The 21,620-nt window shown below is 48.3% G+C and overlaps 2 protein-coding genes across 3 annotated transcripts in view; one reads left to right on the forward strand and one right to left on the reverse strand.

Moving 5' to 3' along the window:
- Positions 1 to 14,710, forward strand: part of LOC147030141 (protein FAM200A-like) — a 73,361-nt gene extending 58,651 nt beyond the window's left edge. Inside the window, exons 1-2 of one of the 2 annotated variants that reach the window (XM_085873873.1) lie at positions 11,904 to 12,192; positions 12,741 to 14,710. In XM_085873873.1, coding sequence (XP_085729999.1) covers positions 13,699 to 14,532 — 834 coding nt within the window. In that variant the 5' untranslated portion in view covers positions 11,904 to 12,192; positions 12,741 to 13,698 and the 3' untranslated portion in view covers positions 14,533 to 14,710. Of the gene's footprint in view, positions 1 to 11,903; positions 12,193 to 12,740 lie in introns of those variants that run through there. The other variant, XM_085873872.1, reaches the window with a different exon arrangement.
- Positions 1 to 21,620, reverse strand: part of LOC147030139 (polyunsaturated fatty acid 5-lipoxygenase-like) — a 138,786-nt gene that overhangs the window by 105,396 nt on the left and 11,770 nt on the right. The window lies entirely within an intron of this gene.

Raw genomic sequence — 21,620 nt, forward strand, 5'->3', positions numbered from 1 at the left:
AGATATATCAGCATTACCACCATCTATGAGTTACTCGGATCTCAGATATGTGCAGCATTGCCGGGATTCCACGCGTTCACAGGCAGTGACTACACTGCGGCATTTGTTCGCAAAGGCAAAGTCAAACCATTTGCCAAGCTGGAAAAGAATAAAGAGGCACAGAAAGCATTCCAAAGCCTGGCGACTGAAACAGAACTGAGTCAAAAAACTCGAAAGACCCTGAAAACTTTCACCAAGGTGACACTCAATGGTTATCGGTGCAAGGTGTTTTAAAAGGGCTATGGACCAAAGTCGACAGAAAAGAACCCCTTGGAGAAACTTAGGGGCATAAACACAAGTGCCATTCCATCATGTGAGGCAGAGCTCATTATGCATACGAAACGTGCATCATTTGTTGCTCACATGTAGCTGAATGCTGATGTCGCCGAAATCCAACAGCACCCTACGGAATCAAATGGTTGGGACTTTGACAATGGATATTATCAGCCAATTTGGCATGAAGGGCCACAGATGCCAGACACCCTGGTTCCAGAGGAAGATGAGCTCAATGGTGATGAAAGTATCGAAGAGGAGAACATGACTGTCTCATCGGATGACGAGTCAGACTGGACACAAGATGATTAAGGAACACGATGCACAACAACCAGTTGCTACCTGTGACTTCAATGTAATTAATACAATCAAACTACAGTTAGAAATAACTCCATTAGTAATTTCATATAATTAATAGTGATCATTACAACTCAGTACCAATTATCAGCAGTCACTATCGCATTTTCGTCCATGTTGTAATTTTGTTTCAAATTTTATTAAACTCTATTTTCGCATATCTAATGTATATTCTTCATTCATTTTATCTCCGTTCTTAAGTGGACAAGGTACCGGAGTTGACACTAAAGAAAGGCCAATCCATGGACAGGGTGGTCTGATAGCCATTTTGGCCTGAATTCCATCTTTGTACTCAATCATGCTAATTAACGTGGTAATTAGTGCTAATTAGGGGCGTTCTTAAGTAGATTAAGTACAGGAGTTGACACTTACGAATGGTGGATCTTGATTTTCACCCCAAAGATGAACAATTTAGCGCTGGTTTCATTCATGTACCTAATTATGCTAATTAACCCCCCCCCCCCCCCCCCGCAGCACTGACACTGACCTTTGACCCGTTCTTAACTGGACTTGGTACAGGACTTGACACTTAAGAATGGCCAAAACTTAGTCAGGGTACCCTACTGGATATTTTGGTGCAAGTCTCATTTTTGTACTCAATCATGCTAATTAACGTGGTAATTAGCGCTAATTAGGGGCGTTCTCAAGTAGGCTAAGTACAGAGTTGACACTTAAGAATACCGGATCTTTATTTCTACCTTCTAGGAGAACATTTTGGCACTGGTTTCATTCATATACTCAATCATGCTAATTAAACTTGAATTTGGGGGTACTTTAAGTGGTCGCCCCCAGGAATGGTACGGGAGATGAAACTTAAGAATGCCCGTTTGAGCGTCACATGTCATATCCCATCATATTCCAAGCTCAAACCTTTCGGACTCGCAATGCTAAACAAATCTCCATGGGCTCCCGGACTTTGGTGAAGGTACAGATCCGGATCCGATGACTAGAATTTTTAAAGTGATTCTTCACCAATGAGAGATGGGTCCAAAAACGATATATAGCATGATATCTCTAAAAGTTGTGGACAGATACGGACGAAACTTGGTGGACAGGTTGGGTCGTGACAAGGACGTAATGATTAGATTTTATTGAAGATCCTAAGTGTTCAAACGTGATTATTCACTATTGCGTGATAGCGTTAGAAACGATACAAACCATACATATCTCGAATAGTCCAAAAAATAATGGCCATCTGAGAGACAGCACACAGTACTGAATTATCCTGCATGTGAAACACCAGGATGACAATTTATAGCTGGGTTGGGATGTGAGGTCAGGCTATGCAGCTCGGAAGCAATTAAGTGTGCATACCTCCAGAGCCTAGGATATCCAGAAAAGATGTGCATGACACGTGGATGCGTGATTATGATGTTGGGGGCGTGGCTATTACACTGGAGGGGTGGTGAATAGCGGAGGGATGTGGTTACAAGGATTAGTGACCATGGTAACACCGGCGGCTTTGTGGACAAAATGGAACAAACTTACGAGAATAATGGACGTGTGCACGAATGCATGGAGAACGTGAGGGGTCAGTGGACGATGCGAGTGTTATGGTGAGAGTGTGATTTAATATAGGGATGAGTGATGGATGGTAGCATGGGCGTGGATATGGAAAAGGGTTGTGATTGTAAGGATGAGTGACGGGTGGTCGCAAGTGCGTCATGAGGTTCGTGTACTTTGTGTGCTCGAGAAATCGTCACACGATGCGCTCGCGCCTGTTACGTGTGTGATGCCGCCACATTTACAGCCTGCCTTTGCCTCCCCAGTGAACCGGGGGGAGGCAGAGGCAGGATAAGAGATATGAAATGTGCTACATCCTGCGAAAATGGGAGGGTGCTCCTAGTACAGGATTTAGGGGTGGCCAGGTGAGGCCATGGCCTGGGGGCCCCCCCACAATCATTGTGCCCACGGCCCCCCACATGGTAAATCCGGCCCTGGGTGCTCCGTTCCACGAGGCGTGTCATGTGATTGAGGCTGTTGTCTCATGTGCGGCAAAATCCTGAACATTGGTCATGGCATGGGAGATGAGGAATGCTTGCACGCCCTCATCGTCGCCCCATAATTCACGAGTGCAAAATATGACGCCGAGATATGCTGCAGCAGCATCTATCGCCCCCGCGGAGGCTTTGGCAGTGTGCAGGACAAGTGACATGGACGATCCCGAGACCGATGTGAACGACCCGGCATGGAGCACAAGATCCCGAAACCTATGTGAGATCTTGTGCTTCGTGTCGTGAAAATGGGAGGGTTTCTTCGTTCAATGAGGCGTGTCATGTGATCGAGGTCGTTGTCTCGTCTGCGTCCCCCGGGAGAGCCTGGGATAGACACAAATGACATCATAGAAACGTCATGGTCCACGCGACCATTTTCCACACAGCCACATTGATGGTTTCGTGTGAACAACGCTATATATAAACCGTGCTGAGTGCCGTATAACCGCACAGAGTTTCGCGAGTGTGAAATGCGAATTTGAATGGGCGAGATTCGGACCAGGTGCCTTTGGCGGGTTCTAGAGCCGCCGTGGAAGCACTGAGGTTCCCCAAAATGCCTGAGCTGGTGGAGTGATATCCCCTCTCGCTGATGGTTCCAGTGTCGGCTCGCTCGGACGTCGGGGTGAAGCACGGTGAGCCGGCAAACTATGCGGAAGCATCGATGTTCATTCGATATTCAGATTCTGGGGCCGAGCAGTTATGGAATTTTTCCCAGACTTCCCAGCGGCTGATCCATTAACGTGCAAATTCCGGCCATACTATGGTACGTAAAGGTCGTAAAAACAATTACGTTGTACACGGGACTCGGCTCGACGATAAAATAATGGTGTGGCTCAAAGCTCCTCCTCATAGTGTGCCTCGCTTCTCAAGACACATAAACTCTATGTGGTATAATCTCGTCGATTTTATGGGAGGAGGAAGAAGTAGCCGATCCTTCAGAAAAATGGTCAGGCTGATGCCAAAGGGTCATTCGCAATCACTGCCTGGACGTGCCTCGACTGTGACGACCAGACAGTCCATTCTAATGGAGGTATTATTATAGTATTAGGGTGGAGCTGTGCCGTGGATGCAGAATCACCGCAAAATATGGCAGGAATTTGCATGTTGTTCAGGGTGCCGGGGACAACTACGTACCATTTGCGAAAGATACTGTTTGTGCAAGAAAGCTGATACCAATGGCAGCCAATAATGGAATTCCAGCTAGTACGTCCTTATCCAGGTCAGCGACCACAAGCGCATGAAAAGTTAGAGTAAAATTGTTCCTCAAAAACAACAGTCAAGCTCAACCCATGATGTTTAAAGGTGTGGCACCGTCAGCCTGAAACACCTTTGAGTACTTTTCACAATGTTCGCGTCCACACTTCTGGCCACTGACAAGCATATCATGTTCGTTTCTGAACCACTATTCAATGTAAGATGAAGGGGATGCTCGCTGAAAAAGGCAAACATGAATGGGGATTTGTTCACGTCTACATGTCTCACAGCCAGCCAAGAGCTCGGAGGCTCAGGTTTCACATCAAGGTTGCTTTCTTCACTGTCAGAACTGTCACTAATCTCCACATGATGATTGCTGGCCATAAATTGACAGTCGGACTCTGGAAGAAGCTTACACTTACTTAAGAAATGCTGATAAGGCTGATCAGTTGCCTTACACAGTGAACATGATTCACTCGGCACACTGGAATGATCTTCAGGGTCATGCCTGGTCGATGATTTGCTGTGGTTACTGGTGAAGGAACTCATCACTCTGGCATTTTCAGATGTCTGAATTTCTGTCAGCAGAGCGTCCAGAGCCAGAGAAATCTCTGGCCTCATAGACACTGAGGTACGTGACCGTAGCTCTGTTCCATACCATTGCTTAATGAGTTGAGGTAACTCTGGGTGGATAAGTTTGAGCCACATTAACACCACCACGTTTTCTAAGGTAGGGGTCAGTGATTAGTCACTGATTGGGAGCATTCTATGATGGGTTATAGGCTCATTCTTCATCAGCAGAATATTCTCCACAAATGCCAAAATCGTTTGGAAAACATCCTCCGGGTGGTCATCAGGTGAGCGCTTAATTAAATCCAAGTCGATGAAATGTGCCCCATATATCTGAAATCTGAAATGGAGCCGAATGGATTGTCAAATGGAGGCAAGAGACGCAGATGCCTTCACAATGCTGTTTCTGGAGATGATGGGACAATAATTGGCGATTTGACCCAGCATTAGGTTCAAGTATGTCACCTTCTGTTGTGCAGTGAATCACACGGCAGCAGGAACATCCTCTCCATCATCTGCAAGGCCCTGAAAGAGTGACTGGTTCGTTTTATTTTCCTATGTGAAGCCATCGATGAGAAAATATGAAACGTTTGAGTTGAGGGAATGAATATACTGAAGATTTTGACGCCAGTTCTCGAAAGATGTACGGTAATTGTTTTGTGTTTCATGAAGACTCCATTGTTGAGGAGCCCAATATGCCACCATCTTAGGAGTGTGAAGTTCTACAGCAGTTCAAAGAGAAAGTAGAAACAAGTAAAAAAGATATAAAATATCATAGCCCCCGTTGTTTTTTATATTTTTGCTGTACGGCGTTAAAGGGCAAGCCCATATTTATGTACAACTAAAATGGCCGCCAGTCTAACAGTCTGCCATCTTTGATCAGATCGTAAAATAAAGCAAGATGCACTTGTATGCTGTCATGTAATGTGCTTGTGCCAAGTTTCAACAAAATCAGACCATGCACATCTGATAAATTGTTGGGGACACATTTAAGTATCAAAATGGCCACCAGTTGGCCACCTTGGATCTGATCTCGAAAATGAATGAAATGCATATGTAACCAATCGTTCCTTATCTGTGTGCCAGGTTTGAACAACATCGGTAAAAAGCATGTCTGAGAAATGGTTGAGGACGTGTTCAATGTCGGGTTATTTACAACTAAAATGGCCGCCAGTCGGCCATCTTGGATCTGATCGTGAAGAAAAATGCCGGCCATATGTAAGCCATCACTTCTTATCTGTGTGCCGAACTTGAACAACATCGGTAAACACATGTCCGAGAAATAGTTGAGGACATGATAAACATCGCGTTTTTTTTCTAACTACAATGCCCGCCAGGCAGCCATCTTGGAGCTGATGTCGAAAAAGAATGACCTGAATATGTGAGCCATCATTCGTTATCTGTGTGCATGTTTGAACAACATCGGTAAATGCATGTCTGAGAAATGGTTGAGGACGTGTTCGACACCGGGTTTTTTTTCCAACTAAAATGTCCGACGTTCGGCCATCTTTGATTGCATCAAGAAACAAAATGATGTGCATATGTAACCCATCATTTGTTGTCTTTGTGCCAAGTACAAATAAAATCGGTCCATACATGTCTGAGATATGGTTGCGGACAAACGCAAGCACATAAGCAGGCACAGACACGAAAATCGAGAACAAATCGATAAGCCCCCGTTTTTGGACTGGGTCCAACAGGGGTTGATAATCCAGCTCACCGATTGAGCACCGTCATCACACCAACAGGCAGAAGGATCAGCCAGGAACACCAATGAGGTTTGGTAGCACAACCCAAGTTTATTCAAGGAACGGTTATATACACGACCAAGTCCGTCGGGAACCCGGAAGCAGGAGCACAATGCCAAAAGTGCCACTTCGCTGCAGCCAACCCAACTAATGTATGGAACTGTGTGGTAAGACCATAAACACACGCCGGATGGTAACATGGTGCCCAAGAGTTAGTTTTGATCACACCCACTGGGAGCAGAAATTACTTAGGCTGTGTGGGTGTGACGTTTGAGACTGGTGAAGTTTTTGTGAGGAACTTGCACGTGAGGCCCGTGTGGTGCCATCCCAGTGGTAAATATTGTCATATTATTCATTGGAGAAGACAAGATGGAGTAAAAGTAGCACGGTGTCGAGTTTTATTGATGAAATGTTACGTGTAATGCCACATGGTTTTGGATTTGGTGGCTGAGCATATGGTTCTACAATGTTCCAGGGGGAGATTTCTGGAGGAGAGTAGCGCTGGTTTGTGACGAGATACAGCACGGTTTTTATGAGTAAATCAGGATTTTCTCCACCCATGATGATTGGTGTGCCAGGAAGCGGTTTGATCTGTGTGCCAGGAGGTTGGTTTTGACCTGGGAATTGTTTCTTTTCCTTTGTTTTCAGGCCGCCGCTACTTTTGCCTTTTTAGGTCTTCTCTTCGAGCATGACCTAATAATATTGGTATTGAGAGGAGAGGTGACGATCCGTCCGTCCGTCCGTTCACAATGAAGTTGAAGCGGGAGATCTGGTCATTAGTGATCCTGATAGAGGTCGATGAGACGTACACGATGGTATGACTTTCAAGGTCACCAAAGGTCAAGGTCAAGGTCAAGGTCACGAGGCCTTTGAAGTTGCGAAAATGACGATTTTCAAATTCTATCTCCTCCGCCATTTCTCAAGCGATCTTGAATTTGATTGTGGCATATGAATCTATGGGACAATATCTAAATTTTGATTGGGCCGGATTTTCGATGTTCGCTTTCGTTTTCGTGTCACGTGACTTCAAAGTTGGGAAAAATGCGAAAATGATGATTTTCAAAATGTATCTCCTCCTACATTTCTCAAGCGATCTTTTTTTTTTTTTTTTTTTTTTTTTTTTTTTTTTGTATACCTTGGTCGAGGCTCGTATGAGAGCTAACACACAACTCACAGCAAGGAGGCATGAGACAAGAGGGGCGGGAGTGGAAGGGACAAAACATTGGGGAACAGACACAGGTGAACTGTGGAAGGGAGAGGGATGGGGATGGGACGGGGAACATGGCGAGGGGAAGATGGACATTAAAGGGACTTTCAGGAAGGAAAGCAGGAGAATTGAAGGAAGTGGGCTTGGGTGGATTATCGGGGGTAGAAAAGATCGAGGATTTGGATGGGGGAAGATAAGAGGTGGTGGTGAACAGCTGTTTTGAAAGCCTGAAGGGAAGAATGGGAAAGAATAGAGTGAGGAAGTTTATTCCAAAGGCGGGGAAAAAGAGGAATGAAAGAGTGAAGAGGAGCAGTGATTCGTGTTTTTGGTAGTTTTACCAGAAGGGGGTTGTTGGCGGACCTTGAGCGCGCTGTGGAAATGTGGTTGGGACAAATCGCAGAGAGAGCAGGGGGGCAAGGCTGGAGAGGAGTCGGTAGAAGACAGAAAGACCACCGACCAACCTGCGGTGATTGAGTGAGAGGCCCAAAGACTCAGCTTCATTGCGGGAGATGCCAATGATCTTAAAAGCCCTGGTTTCGACAGCGTGAAGTCGAGAAAGGTGGGAGGCAGGAGCACCAGCCCAGAGGGGAGAGCAGTACTCCATCAGGCTACGGACAAAAGCTTTGTAAGTGGTCAGGAGCTCAAGATGGCCGAGGAAGGACTTTGCACGACGGAGGATTCCCAGTCGGCGACTGGCTTTTGAGGCAAGGTTGGAAATGTGACTTTCCCAGGAAAGGTCATGGCAGATAGTGAGACCCAGAAGCTTGAAAGAAAAGACTTCTTCCAGAGGATTGTTGAGAAAGTGGATGGGGGGTTTTGTAAACGGTCCTTTCGAAGAGACATAGTGAGAGTGTGAGATTTGTCTGGATTGAAAGACATGTTCCACGTGTTGGACCAGTTTGTGATTTTATCCAGATCTGCAGTGAGCGAAGAAGCTGCTGCTTGCCGGTCTGAGGGATGACAGATGGTACGGCAGAGGGTGGAGTCGTCGGCAAAGAGAAATAGAGGATTTTCCAGAGAGTCCGAGAGATCATTGATGAAAACCAGAAAAAGAACAGGGCCCAGAACGCTACCTTGAGGAACTCCAGCCTGCACAGGAAGAGGGGATGAAAGAACTCCATTTAGGGCCACACGTTGACTGCGACAGGAGACGAAGTCTGCGAGCCATGAGTGGAGATGGCCTTGAATACCATGGGAAGAGAGTTTGGTGAGTAGGGCAGGGTGCCAGACTGTGTCAAAAGCACGTGATATGTCCAGGGATACGGCTCGGATTTCCTGTCTGGCATTGAGGACCTCCATCCATTGATGGGAGAGCAGTAGCAGCATATCTAGGGTAGAGTGACCTGGTCTGAAACCAAATTGATGATTGGAAATCAAGCCATTGGAGAAGAGGAAGGATTTCATGTCTGAAGCGATGATGGATTCCATAACCTTGCTGATGATTGGGAGAAGGCTGATTGGTCTATAGTTACAGGGATCTGTTTTTGCACCTTTTTATGCAGGGCAGTGATGTTAGCAGATTTCCAAGCAGATGGCAGATGACCTTGGGAAAATGAGAGGGTGAATAGAACAGAGAGAGGGTGAGCAAGAGCAGAAGAGCAGGCTTTGAGGACACGTGGGCTGATGCCGTCTGGACCGGTTGCAGAATCTGACTCGAGGTTTGAAAGCAAGCTCTCCACCTTGTCAGGAGAAAAGGATACAGAGTCCAGGGACAGTTGGGTGCGACTGGGTAAAGTGGGTAGAGATAGTGATGGGTTTGGGACACAAGATTTAGCTGCAAACACCGAGTTTAGACATTCAGCTTTATCACGTGTGGAATCAGCAGTGCGGCCATTTGAGGTAAGGGAGGGGATGGAGGGGGAACATACACCAGAAACAGATTTGATTAAACGCCACCAGGATTTTGAGGAGGGAGAGAGGTTTGAGAGTTCAGACTTGAGATGAGAAAGATGTTGTTTTCTGGCTCTCCTGAGGGTAGATACACACTTGTTCCGAGCTTTGTGGAAAGAACTGAGATTGCCCTCAGTTGGGTTTGCTTTCCATGAGGCAAAGGCAAGTTGTTTCAGGATAACTGCCTCGCCACAAGCTTCAGTAAACCAAGGGCGGGAGGAAGGGTAAGACAACTGAACACGAGAGGGGATAAATCTGTGCATGAGGGAGAGCAAGTTTCTTTGAAAGAATTCCCAGGATGAGTTGATGTTTGAGGAAGTAGTGATAGGAGACCAGTCTGTAAGTTTGATGGCTGCTCGGAGACCCTGCCAGTCGGCTTGAGTGAAATGCCAGACTCGACGGCGGTGAGGTGGTTCTCTGATAACAGCCAGAGAGATGTCCACTTTAACAAGGACGTGGTCAGAAGAACCAATTGGAGCGAAGGAAGAGCAGCAGATATTGTCAGGGAAATTTGTCAAAATCAGATCCAGAAGAGATGGAGTACCATTGGTTGAGATCCGGGTCGGGAAGTTGACCGATTGAGTCAGTCCCAATGAGTCACAGAAAGCTTTTGCTGATGTCCCATGGCAGGTGAGAGAGGTACCCACACCTAGCCAACTGGCGTGATGACAATTGAAGTCGCCACATAAGAGGAAGAGAGAGTTTGGATGAGAAGATAGAAGATGGTCCATGTTTTCGGAGAGTGAGGTGTAGATGGAGTCATCACTGTTCGGTGGACGGTACAGTACACATATAAACATGAGGTGGGAGTGGAGGGGAAGCCGAAGCCAGAGGTATTCCTGGGGGTGTGGGGGAGTGAGAGTAGTGCATGGAGAGTGAGGAATAGAGTCTTTGATGAAGAGAGCAACACCTCCACCAGGACGAGGCTCAGGTCTGTCATACCGTAAGAGGGAGTAACCAGGGAGAGATACTTGGGAGTCAGACACGTCTTGGGAGAGGAAAGTTTCTGTTAGGCAGATAATGTCTGGTTTGTCAGTGGCAACCTGCATGGAAAGATCTGAAAGGTTTGAGCGAAGGCCCCGGATATTTGAGGTCCACACTTTTAATGAAGAGGTAGGGGAGGAGGCTTTGGGTGCAGGAGGTGGAGGGGGCGGGGGAGGGTAAGAGGGGGGGCGAGGGGGGGGAGGTAAGGAGGGTTGCTGAAGGAGTGTGGGGTATTGCAGAATAGCGAGGGGAGGGGGCCGAATGAGGAGGAGAAAAGGCTCTGTGGTGCTGGGAGAGAGGGGGGACAAGAGACAAGGAAGATGGCAGTTGAGTATTTGAGGAGGTGGAGTGAAGAGATGGAGGTGAGAGGGCAGTGGAGGGAGGCAGGTTGGTGGATGAGAGGGGGGCAACTTAGAGAAGGAAGAGTGAGGGGGATGAAAGGTGGGAGAAAGGTGAGGGGGAATTTTTGAAAGAGGTGAGAGGGAGGCTTGGAGGGAGAAGAGTGGGATGGTTGCTTTGAGAGTGAGAGTGAGGGGTGATGGGGGTGAGTTGGCACTGAAGTTGGAAAAAAAGAATGGTTGATGGAAAGCGAGCATCCATGGCAAACTGTGGTTTTTAAAAGTTTTAGGTCAGAGATGCGATTTAACACAATTCTTGATGGGTGCAATGAAGGCGAATTCAGAGCATGGAGAGAAGAAGCGCTGTAATAGTAGGATTTTTTAGGCAAGGAATGAAGGAGAGGTCGAAATGAGAGCAGTCTGTTAAAATAGCAGAAGAGTAGTGCATTGTGAAACAGTAAAGAGTACCACATGTGTGAGAGAGGAAGATGAAGCATTATAAGATCGTTTTTGTTGTTAATATTAATGTATGAGAGAGTTCAACAGATTAGGTCATGGAAGTGTAAAAAAAAAAATAAAAATAAAAAAAAATAAATAAAAAAATCGAGGAAGACGAGGAGGAAGTTAAGAGGAAGAAGAAGTAGCAGAATCGGGAGAAGGTGAGCGTGTTGTTGTTGTTGTTGTTGTTGGGTATATATATATATATATATTATTATTATTATTATTTTTTTTTGAGATAAGAAAGAGATTAGTTGGGAGAATGGGGGATGTTTGGAAAGTGGGGAGGATGAAAATTGAAGGTAATGGGGAGGATAGAAATTGAAGGTAATGGGGAGAAAAAACAAACAAACAAACAAAAAAAAAACGATCGAACACCAAGTGGAACCGGTAGGCCTCAAGCCTAGGACTAGGCCTCAAACACCAGGTAAGAACGTCGACATAAATACTCACAAAATAGCACGATTTTTGAAACAAAACCGAACTAGGAACACACATTAACATGTAGGTGAGAAAATTAAACAGTTAAAACGGGACAAATAACAACCGGAACTTAACTTTGAATCTTGAATTTTATTGTGGCATATAAATCTATGGGACAATATCTAAATTTGGTCAGGCCGGATTTTCGATATTAGCTTTCCTTTTCGTGTCACGTGACTTCAAAGTTGGCCAAAAATGCGAAAATGACGATTTTCAAATTCTATCTCCTACATTTCTCAAGCGATCTTGAATTTGATTGTGGCATATAAATCTATGGGACAATATCTAAATTTTGTCAGGCCGGATTTTCGATATTCACTTTCGTTTTCGCGTCACATGACTTTAAAGTTTGCAAAAACTGCCCTACCTTCAGGAGGCTATATATTTTCTCGCAGAGATGACCGTCACTCCCGCACGGGGGTAATTTTTTATATTTATGCTCTTGCCTTTTGGGTTTATACTTTTGACTTGTTTTTTTTTCTCTCTTCCTATTCCTGTATATTTTTCAACTATTTGGCTTTGAAAAATTACCACAGCATGACGGTGACTTTGTTTTGCGAAGTGTTGATGAAAATTCCAAAGTCTCAATTTTGCAACTCGACAGCAAAATTATTCCAGTGAGTAACCCTGAGTAAATTTGAGTCCGAGTGTACTGGGCAACACACACACACACACACACACACACACACACACACACACACACACACACACACACACACACACACACACACACACACACACACACACACACACACACACACACACACACACACACACACACACACACACACACACACACACACACATATATTTGTACATACAGGGTGAGTCAGAAGTCGCGCCCGATTTCTGTCAGTTGATTGTTTGTTTGCCGTTTGTATTACAGCACGGGTTCCCAACCGGGGGGGGGGGGGGGGGGAAATTTCCCCCAGGGGGGAAATTTGGGTGTTTCAGGGGAAATTCTAGTCTGGAATTATAATTCTGGAAATTATCAGAAAATAATTAGAAAATAATTTCCAGTAATAGCCTTCTGTTCTTCTCTTCTCAGGAGTACCCGTTTCCTGAACTTTACCCGCTTTCATTCTTATGTTTTATTTTCTTTCTTCTTTTTTAGTTTGTTCTTTTCTATTACATGTCTTAATATGATCTCTCTTGTTCTTTTCAGGTCCGCAAGTGATCATGTCGAAAAAACGGATATATTCAGAAGCATATCTAGACTTCGGTTTTACGTTCGTTGTGAATAACGGGGAACATCTGCCACAATGTGTCATCTGCACAAAGACCTTGGGGAATGGTAGCATGAAGCCATTCCAGATGAAGCAACACCTTCAAGGATGCCATCCCGAACGACAGAACAAGGATCGTGAATACTTCAAGCTGAAACAAAATTATCTGAAGAAGATGAGACTGGACTCAACTGGAACGTTTCGTCAGCAAACGGACGCTATTGTGAAAGCGTCATACGAAGTCTCGTACAAGATTGCGAGGGATAAGAAACCACACACAATTGGTGAAACATTGGTGAAGCCCTGTATGCTGCAGTGCGTGAAGTTGGTCCTTGGTGAGGCTGCCCACAACAAGATGACCCAGATTTCCCTTTCAAACAACACCATTCGGTCACGGATCAATGATATGGCTGAAAGCATCAAGAACCAAGTTGTTCAGAAGGTTCGAGGGTCACAGTTTTTTTTCGATTCAACTCGACGAATCGACAGATGTTGCGAATCTGTCCCAGCTGTTGGTCTTTGTTCGTTATACCACCGAAAAAGGAATTGCAGAAGAATTCCTCTTCTGCAAACCTCTCCAGACCACGACCAAAGCTCAGGATGTGATGGACCTTATCGATGACTTTTTCGAAGACAGCAACATCAGCTGGGAGTCTCTGGTTGGGGTGTGCACGGATGGTGCCCCAGCCATGCTCGGCTCTCGATCGGGGTTCGTCACGCTCGTCAAGCAAAAGAATCCGGCAGTGGAATCGACACACTGTCTGATCCACAAAGAGGCGCTTGCTTCGAGAACTCCCCAAGAACTTCAAGCAGCATCTCGAGACTGTCATCAAAGTCGTCAACTTTATCAAGGGTTCCGCTCTGAACACTCGGCTGTTCCGTCGGCTCTGTGAAGGCATGGAAGCCAACCACGAATCGTTGCTGTTTCATACTCAGGTGAGGTGGCTCTCAAAGGGAAACATGTTGCAGCGAGTCCTGGAATTGTTTGATGAGGTGGTAGCCTTCCTTCGGGCCCAAAAGAATGTTGTGCTTCTGGAGGTGTTGAAGGGTGAGTTTTTCCGTGTGCGGCTGTCCAACTTGTCCGATATTTTCAGTGCATTGAACGAGCTCAACAGGAAACTGCAGGGCAAAGGGACCAACATTCTATTTCAGTCGGACAAGATCAGAGCTTTCGTGGCTAAACTGGAACTGTGGAAGAAAAGAGCGGGGAGTGGAAGTTTTTCCTCATTCCTCGCTCTGAACGAATGTGTGGAGGATATGGAGGATGGTCTGCCTGATCCAATAGCCGAGGATATCAAACAACACCTCGAAGGCTTGGAGGAAGAATTCAAGTATTACTTCCCGGGGATCACAAATGAGAGCAACGAGAACAAGCTTATCAGAGACCCATTTCAGAGGAACGTTGATGATGTGCCAGAAGCGTGGCAGAAAGAGTTCCTGGACTTGAAAAACGACTCTACAGCGAAGGATGCCTTCCAGAATATGGAACTGGAAGAGTTTTGGACCCAAGTCCGAGGAACCTACCCGCTTCTTGCGACCAATGCTCTGCGGATATTGGTCCAGTTTTCTTCCACCTACCTGTGTGAGACAGGATTTTCGGCACTGGTACACCTAAAAACAAAGGCACGCAACAAGTTGGAGGTGGAGGCGGATCTTCGCTGTGCGCTCTCCATAACTCCCCCAGACATTGAAGGACTCGTGAACGGCAAACAATGCCAGAAGTCACACTAAAATGCTGTGTTCTTATTCAATACAAATTAATGTTAGCTGTGTTAGTGCATTTGAAAAATAAATTAGTAAATAGTCTCAGTGTGTTTTAACTGTTCTTTCTCTCATACACATGAAGGGGGAAATCTGGATGGTTGAATTGGGTGCAGGGGGAAATGACAGAAAAAGGGTTGGGAACCACTGTATTACAGTGTACAAGAAGGTAGAAATAAATGAATGACATGTTTATCTCACCATTTATTCAAGAAAAAAATATTACGGAACTGTACCAAGATGTTTTACTTGCAATTTTCAAAGTGCCCTCCCTTGTGATCAATGCACAATTGCAGCCGAGCAAGCACAGAGCGGCACACACATCTGCAGATTTCGATATCAATTTCTTCAAACTCTGCAGTGATTTGAGCCTTCAATTCCTGAATGGTACGAGGCTTTTCACGATAAATAAGGTCTTTCATGAGCCCCCAAAGAAAGAAATTTGGAGGTGTAAGGTCTGGGGAGCGTGCCGGCCACTCGATCTGACCGCGGTGGCCGATCCACTTTCTGGGAAAGTTTTCATCAAGCCAATGACGAACATAACCCCCATAATGAGGTGGAGCTCCATCATGCTGGAAATAACAGTCCTGATCTTGTACCTTGGGCCAAAAGAAGGTTTGCAGCATATCCAGGTAAATTTCTGCAGTGACAGATCCCTCAAAGAAAAAAGGGTCCAATTATCCCTAATGGAGATATGGCTCCCAAACTGTCACTCCAGGTAAATTTACCTCCTTCTCAACTGTCACTCTTGGGTTATTCGCAGCCCAGTAGACACAATTGTGTCTGTTAATTGTGCCATTAAACTTAAAACGTGTCTCATCTGACCACCAGATGTTGTCTAGCATTGTGTCCTCTAATCCTCTTCGTGAAATTTAGCGAAGAACTCTTCACAAAATTGAAGACGACGGTCATCATCTCCATCATGAAGGGCATGCAGTAAGCATGGAATGTAAGGTTTCCATTTTTTTTGGTGAAGGACACGGATAACACTTTATTGGCTCAATTCTAACTCTGCAGATAAACGGCGAGTTGACTTTTGCAGACTTTGCTCCAGTCTTCTGATGGCTTCTTCAGCTTTAGCTACATTCGTTGCCGTTTTCGGACGCCCGGACTTCTTTGCAGTGGCTACCGACCCTGTTGCTTCAAATTTCTCGACAATCAATCGTATGTTTCTTCCCTGAGGTGGGTTAATATCGAATTCCTGTGCCAAACGGCGTGCCGCCATCATTGGTTGTTCATTCCATTTGTAGTAATGTTTCACGGCCGCAATGCGTTGATTCATTGAAAGGTAATTCATGGTTCAATTTGGAACAAATTCAGTAACTTTCCAAACTCGCAGCAATAACCTGCAAAACAAAATCAAAAATAAATTACGAAAATGAATAATCTGCAAGACAATTATTAACAACATGACTTCCCAGAAGGAATCTGACAGCCGAAAAAAAACAGAAATCGGGCGCTACTTTTGACTCGCCCTGTATATACAATACCCAGCAGGCGGGCATCTTGGTGCTTGCTGATGTCGAATATATATATATATTGTTGCGGATTCGCGCCCGCCGGCGTGCTGACGGCCACGTAACTCGAATCGCGGCACGTCGCCCAGCGGACGGACAATCCAGTCGTGACCCTCTCGGACTAACGCCGGGAACCAGTCACGGGTGGACCTTTCGGTCTCACCACGATCGTGCCAATCGGCCCCCGCGTGGGATAGGGTTGCTCGCCAAATTCGACCTACCTAAGTACCCACACGGAGGGTAGACCGGGCGATCGCACCTCGCCGCAGGTCGACTTCGGACACGGGCCACTTTAAGCGACCCGTTCCGTACTATCGGGATAACCGAGCGGTGTTATTCGTCGGCCTCGACGGTTCGATTAATTATCGGGCGTTTTAGCCCACGACCAACCCTTTACGTGAAGCAAGATGGAGATTCAATGAAAGAAAAGACGAAGCGAAGCGGGAAAACAGTTCAACATGAAGCACATTTATTTCGCGATGAACGGAAAGCACACATATACAATTCCACCAAAAGCACATGTAAAGGAAGAAGAAACACAATATTACACAAAAAGCAAATGCAACAATGCAGATCTATCCGACTACTGAGCACACGGCAACACTTATACAATTTTACTTCACAGACGGCGCCGACAACACATGTACCCAAAACAAAACAAAAAGAACCACCCTCAAGGATGAGGCGGGCCTGGGCCGAGACCGGGTCGGGCCTACCCGTCTGATGATGAGACGCGAAGTGGCGGTGGTGCCTCAACTCCGCGGGCCTCGCGGACATTGTCTGGTAGGGGGTGGGAAAGGGGCCCCCTTTGTCGCACTATCTCAGCGCGGGGGGAAACAGGAGGGGGTTGCTGATGCTCGGGGGAAGGAGGATATCACCCTGTCTCGGGTCCCGCGGCGAGCGTCTCCTCCTCGACCTCGGTCGCGTTGCTGGCCTCTCCCTCTGCAGCTCCCGGCACCGACGCGAGCACCCCCTCGTCCGCCTTCGCCGCCGTCACCTCTCCACAGCTCCGTCTACTCGCCCTCTCCGTCTCCTCTCTTGGCTCGTCCCAACTCTTCACTCTTGACTTCTCCCACTTCTTTCCAGCTCCACCGCCGACTCTCTTGAACTCCGCACAACTGCCTTTACTGACGAACGCAGCCGTTTATATAAGCCCCGTGGCTTCGCTCTTTCACCCTTGACCCTTTGCCTCCGACCCTTCACCTCTAACTGGCTCCCCATTGGACCGAGGAAAAGTGGGCGTGAATGCTTTTTGATCCATGAATTTGCATATAGCGTCCTCACTCCAACGCCCTGGAGGCGGGGCCAAATCGCCCCAGCTCGCCGATAGGACGGAACAGAAGTGGGCGTGAGTCGTTTTTGATCCGTTTTTCTCGGAAAGTCTGTGATGTTTCTGAACACGCTGCTCGGTGCGCGCCCTACACGAGTCCAGTATCGGTGCCCACAAGTGGCGTGGGAATGACGGTGATGCGATGGTGGCGAGTTGTGACGGTAAAGGTCGTGGCTGTTGTTGTGAAGCGGCGTTGTGGTTGGTGGTTGTTGTTGTGAAGCGGCGTTGTGGTTGGTGGTTGTTGTGAAGCGGCGTTGTGGTTGGTGGTTGTTGTTGTGAAGCGGCGTTGTGGATGGTGGTTGTTGTTGTGATGGCTGTTGAGACGTGGTTGGTGGTGGTAGTAATGGCGGCTGGTCCAAAATAAAGATAGTAAAAGAAAAACGGCTATCCTGAAGAGTCGCAGCCCGCATGAATGACATTTATTCCCTCTAGACAACGGGTTTGGGCCTAACTACACATATACTTACCGAGATATCTCACCTAAGGGACCTGAATGGTGGCTTGTGAATTTCGTCACCCACAACACTACCCCCTCCCCTTTTTACAGACTCGTCCCGAGTCGTCAAATTTTCGTGTGCCATCATGTGTAGTTTTCCCCGAGTACATTTTACCTACGGATCCCTGAGTGCGACATTCATGGTATTCGTGTCCCCAAAATAAATAACTTGAGGGCTGAGTAACTACCTAAACAAACTCACTCACACGGACGACTTAAATAAAATTGCCGGCGCTAAGACAGACATGCCGGGGGCGCACTCATATGTACAGTACATCTTAACCTTAACTTACAAATTTTACACTAAACCATGGCCCAGGATCAATGAACTCTGCAAAAAGAAAGCAGTTAGCAGGGAGCCAGGCTGCTCACATGCAGTCTCTGGCTCAAACAATGCAGGTGACAGGGAACGTGGCCGGCTGCTCACACGCAGTCCAAGGCCTTCCCTTTTGAACTGAACGCAGTGAACCACAACGGTGCATGGGCTGCACAAACGTAGTCTCCGTGCCAGCTCAAGTGGCACACGCAATGAGCACAACGAATGGATGGATGAATGGTTTGAACTGAACGCAGTGAACCACAACGGTGCATGGGCTGCACAAACGCAGTCTCCGTGCCAGCTCAAGTGGCACACGCAATGAACACAACGAATGGATGGATGAACACAAACACGGTGCACGGGCCGCCACTGCAGGCCCGTGTTGTAGCTGCCAACAGGGCAGTTCTCGCAGCTTGCAAACTGTTGCCTTGATCCTGGCGCACAGGGCAATGAACGGGGGGGGGGGGGGGCAGAGCAAAAATTGAACGGGGCTGGTGAACGTGGGCAGTGGGCATGGCATGGCAAAGGCAGCAGGCAAACACAGCCTGCAGAAGAAGGCCGCTGCAGGCAAACACAGCCGGCAAATGAACTGGCCGGCACAGGCCTTGAAGTACCACAGCTGCAGATGATCCGGCCGGCACAGTCCTTGCAGCAACACAACAGCTGCCGATGAAGTGGGCCGGCACAGGCCTTGAAGAAAAACAGCCAGCCGGCAGATGAAATGGGCCGGCACAGGCCTTGCAGCACAGCAGCTGCAGACGATCCAGCCGGCACAGGCCTTGCAGCAAAACACGGCCAGCCGATGGCACAGGCCTTGCAGCAAAACAACAGCTGCCGATGAAGTTGGCCGGCCTCTGCCTTGAAGCAAAACACGGCCAGCAGATGAAGCTGGCCAGCCTTTGCCGTTCAGTGGAGGTTGGTGGAGGGAGTGGGGTGGTGCTGGCCACTCAGAAGGCGGGCTCGGACCTACCTACCTGTCTCCCTCCCACCTATCGCCTTTGCCTGTCACTGTACATACCCACTCCCTTAATTTGTCAAACCCCAATTTAGCCCCAACTTATTTTTTTTATTTTTACTTCCCCACTATAAATCGTCCCCTAACCCCCTGTACTGTCCTTGTTCGGCTAACCTATCCTGTCACCTAGCCTACTCCCAACCCCTACGTTCCCTTCCCGGAGGGGAGTAAGGGAGAGCTAACGTCCTGTGTCGAGGCCCAACGAAGCCTCAGGATGGCCTCCCCAGAGTTCAGCGATCTACAACACAAAGTGGGTCCAGCGGCCCACAACGAGAGCGAGGGGATGGATGGTGCGGAGGGGTACATCTCCTAATCTACCCTAACCATTTAACTGTTAAACTACCCCGGGGCTTCAACAAGCGCCTCTCGCTTAAACTATTGGTTCTATAAACCCAGATTCCCGTCGCCTGTGTTGGTGTCCTCACAATTTCGGGCCTCGCCCCCCAATTTTCTCTCCGTGCCCTCACACGGTCTCATGGCTGGGACATGTGGCTCCCTTTGGCAGGCACGACCCTCTGCCGATTCTCCTGCTATGGCACCCCCGGGCACTACACTGCCTCCGAGCCTACCAGCTCCCTAAACACCGGGGAGTGCCCCCCATGGCACCTCCCCTGAAACGCACACGTGGCAGGCTGGCTTCCCAGGCCCCTTTCCGAGGGTCACCCGTGCCCACAACACTGCCCACGCGGCTAATGGCGCCCTGGGCCCCCGCACCAAGCAGGCGCACCCGTGCCCACTACGCTATCCCGGCCCCCCATGGGCCCTTGGCCTACCACGGCCGACTAGCCTGGTGCCCGGGGTACCCACTCAGCGATACTCACTTTTCGCAGCCACGCTCCCAGCCCGTCAACAGGGCTCCTGCACCCCTCCAAATGGGTTTCGAGCCTACATTCCCACCAACAGCAAAACGACCTCCATTTTTGTTAATTTGACTAACCCAGCTAACTCACTCTACACTGACCCCGGGGGTCCCTTGGGCGGGAGTCACTCCTCCCCCCAATCACTCATCGCCCCATGCATTCCCCATTCGCTCCACTCACACAGATCCGCTGGCCTCACTCACTCATCATGTACTCACCTCACAACTCTTCAACACACACACCGCTGAACTCTGCCATCCTTCTAACTACCTCCCCTAACTAACTCGTGCTCCCACGTCATCCCTTAAACTATAGCACGTTCCATTTAACCTACGTAGCTAAGCTATGTCAACTCTACACATCCACAAGTCTGTCACTGTCTCCAAATAATCCCATTAATCAATTTCCCAACCTAAATCTCGCTACAATCCCTTTAACTAATCCATTCCACGGGCCCCATGAGGACTTACCCCTGCCCCATGGAGCCGGTCTAGCTAAGCGAACCCTTCCCCCTAACTAGTTTCCATCCTGTGCCCTGGTCAAGGGGGTCTTCCACCCCTTGCCCAGGAATCCTGTGCACCCGAAAGTGAGGCTTGCTTTTTTTTTTTTTCTCTTACATGCGCAGCACCAGCGCGGCAACTCACAGCTCGCGCACTTTGCACCTGCCCGTGACGTCATGCAGCTGCACGTGTACCTCGTCCCTCCTTGGACGGTACCATCCGGCAGGGATACCCCTCCTGCCGGATTCCAACCCCACGTGCAGCCATGGCGTCACCGTGCGCATAAAAAAAACACAGGCCCCACGTCTCGAGGGGTTCCCCACGCGAACACATGTGCTTTGCCCGTTGGAGCGTAACACACACGATCGCGTGGAGAACCCGTCCGGTCCAAATCCATAATCCTGCCTAAACTTTGTCCATCCGCGGGATCGGCAAATCCACCGCGTGCGTTTCCGGACCGGGACTTCACTCTCGCAAGCGAGCACGTGGGGGCCTCGTGCGTTGCACAGCACGGACCTCGTGCTCACTGCTGGGTGAACCCGGCACGGTCCCCGAAACAACTACAGCCGCCACTCGGCTTTCTTTCCTCTCATGTCGCCGTCGTCGCCATTCAACCCACGCACACCTGCGTGTTACGACGCTCACACTCCATTCCATTACATTCACACCGGGAGACGCGGCTGCGTGCTCCCGCATGCCAACCGACATCTCCCTCACATACCGCTCTCTCACACACACGGTCTCCCTTGCATAAACCATACCACTCAAACGTGGTGCTCCATTCACTCGCGGCCTTCCACTCACTCGTGCTGTTTCCCTCACACAAACTACACCACTCACACACGCGGGGGAACTCATCCGCGGTGCCTCACTCACACACCGTGCCTCACTCACACACGCGGGGGTACTCACCCGCGGTGCCTCATCCACACTGGCCGTTTCATCCACACACACGGCCTCTTCCACACACGGTGCCTCATCCACACATGGCGTGCTGGGAAGCACGTACTCTGCCACCATC

This window comes from Eptatretus burgeri, chromosome 3, assembly GCF_056783735.1.
Source record: "Eptatretus burgeri isolate ZD-2024b chromosome 3, Ebu_testis_v1, whole genome shotgun sequence".
Classification (NCBI taxonomy): Eukaryota; Metazoa; Chordata; class Myxini; order Myxiniformes; family Myxinidae; genus Eptatretus; species Eptatretus burgeri.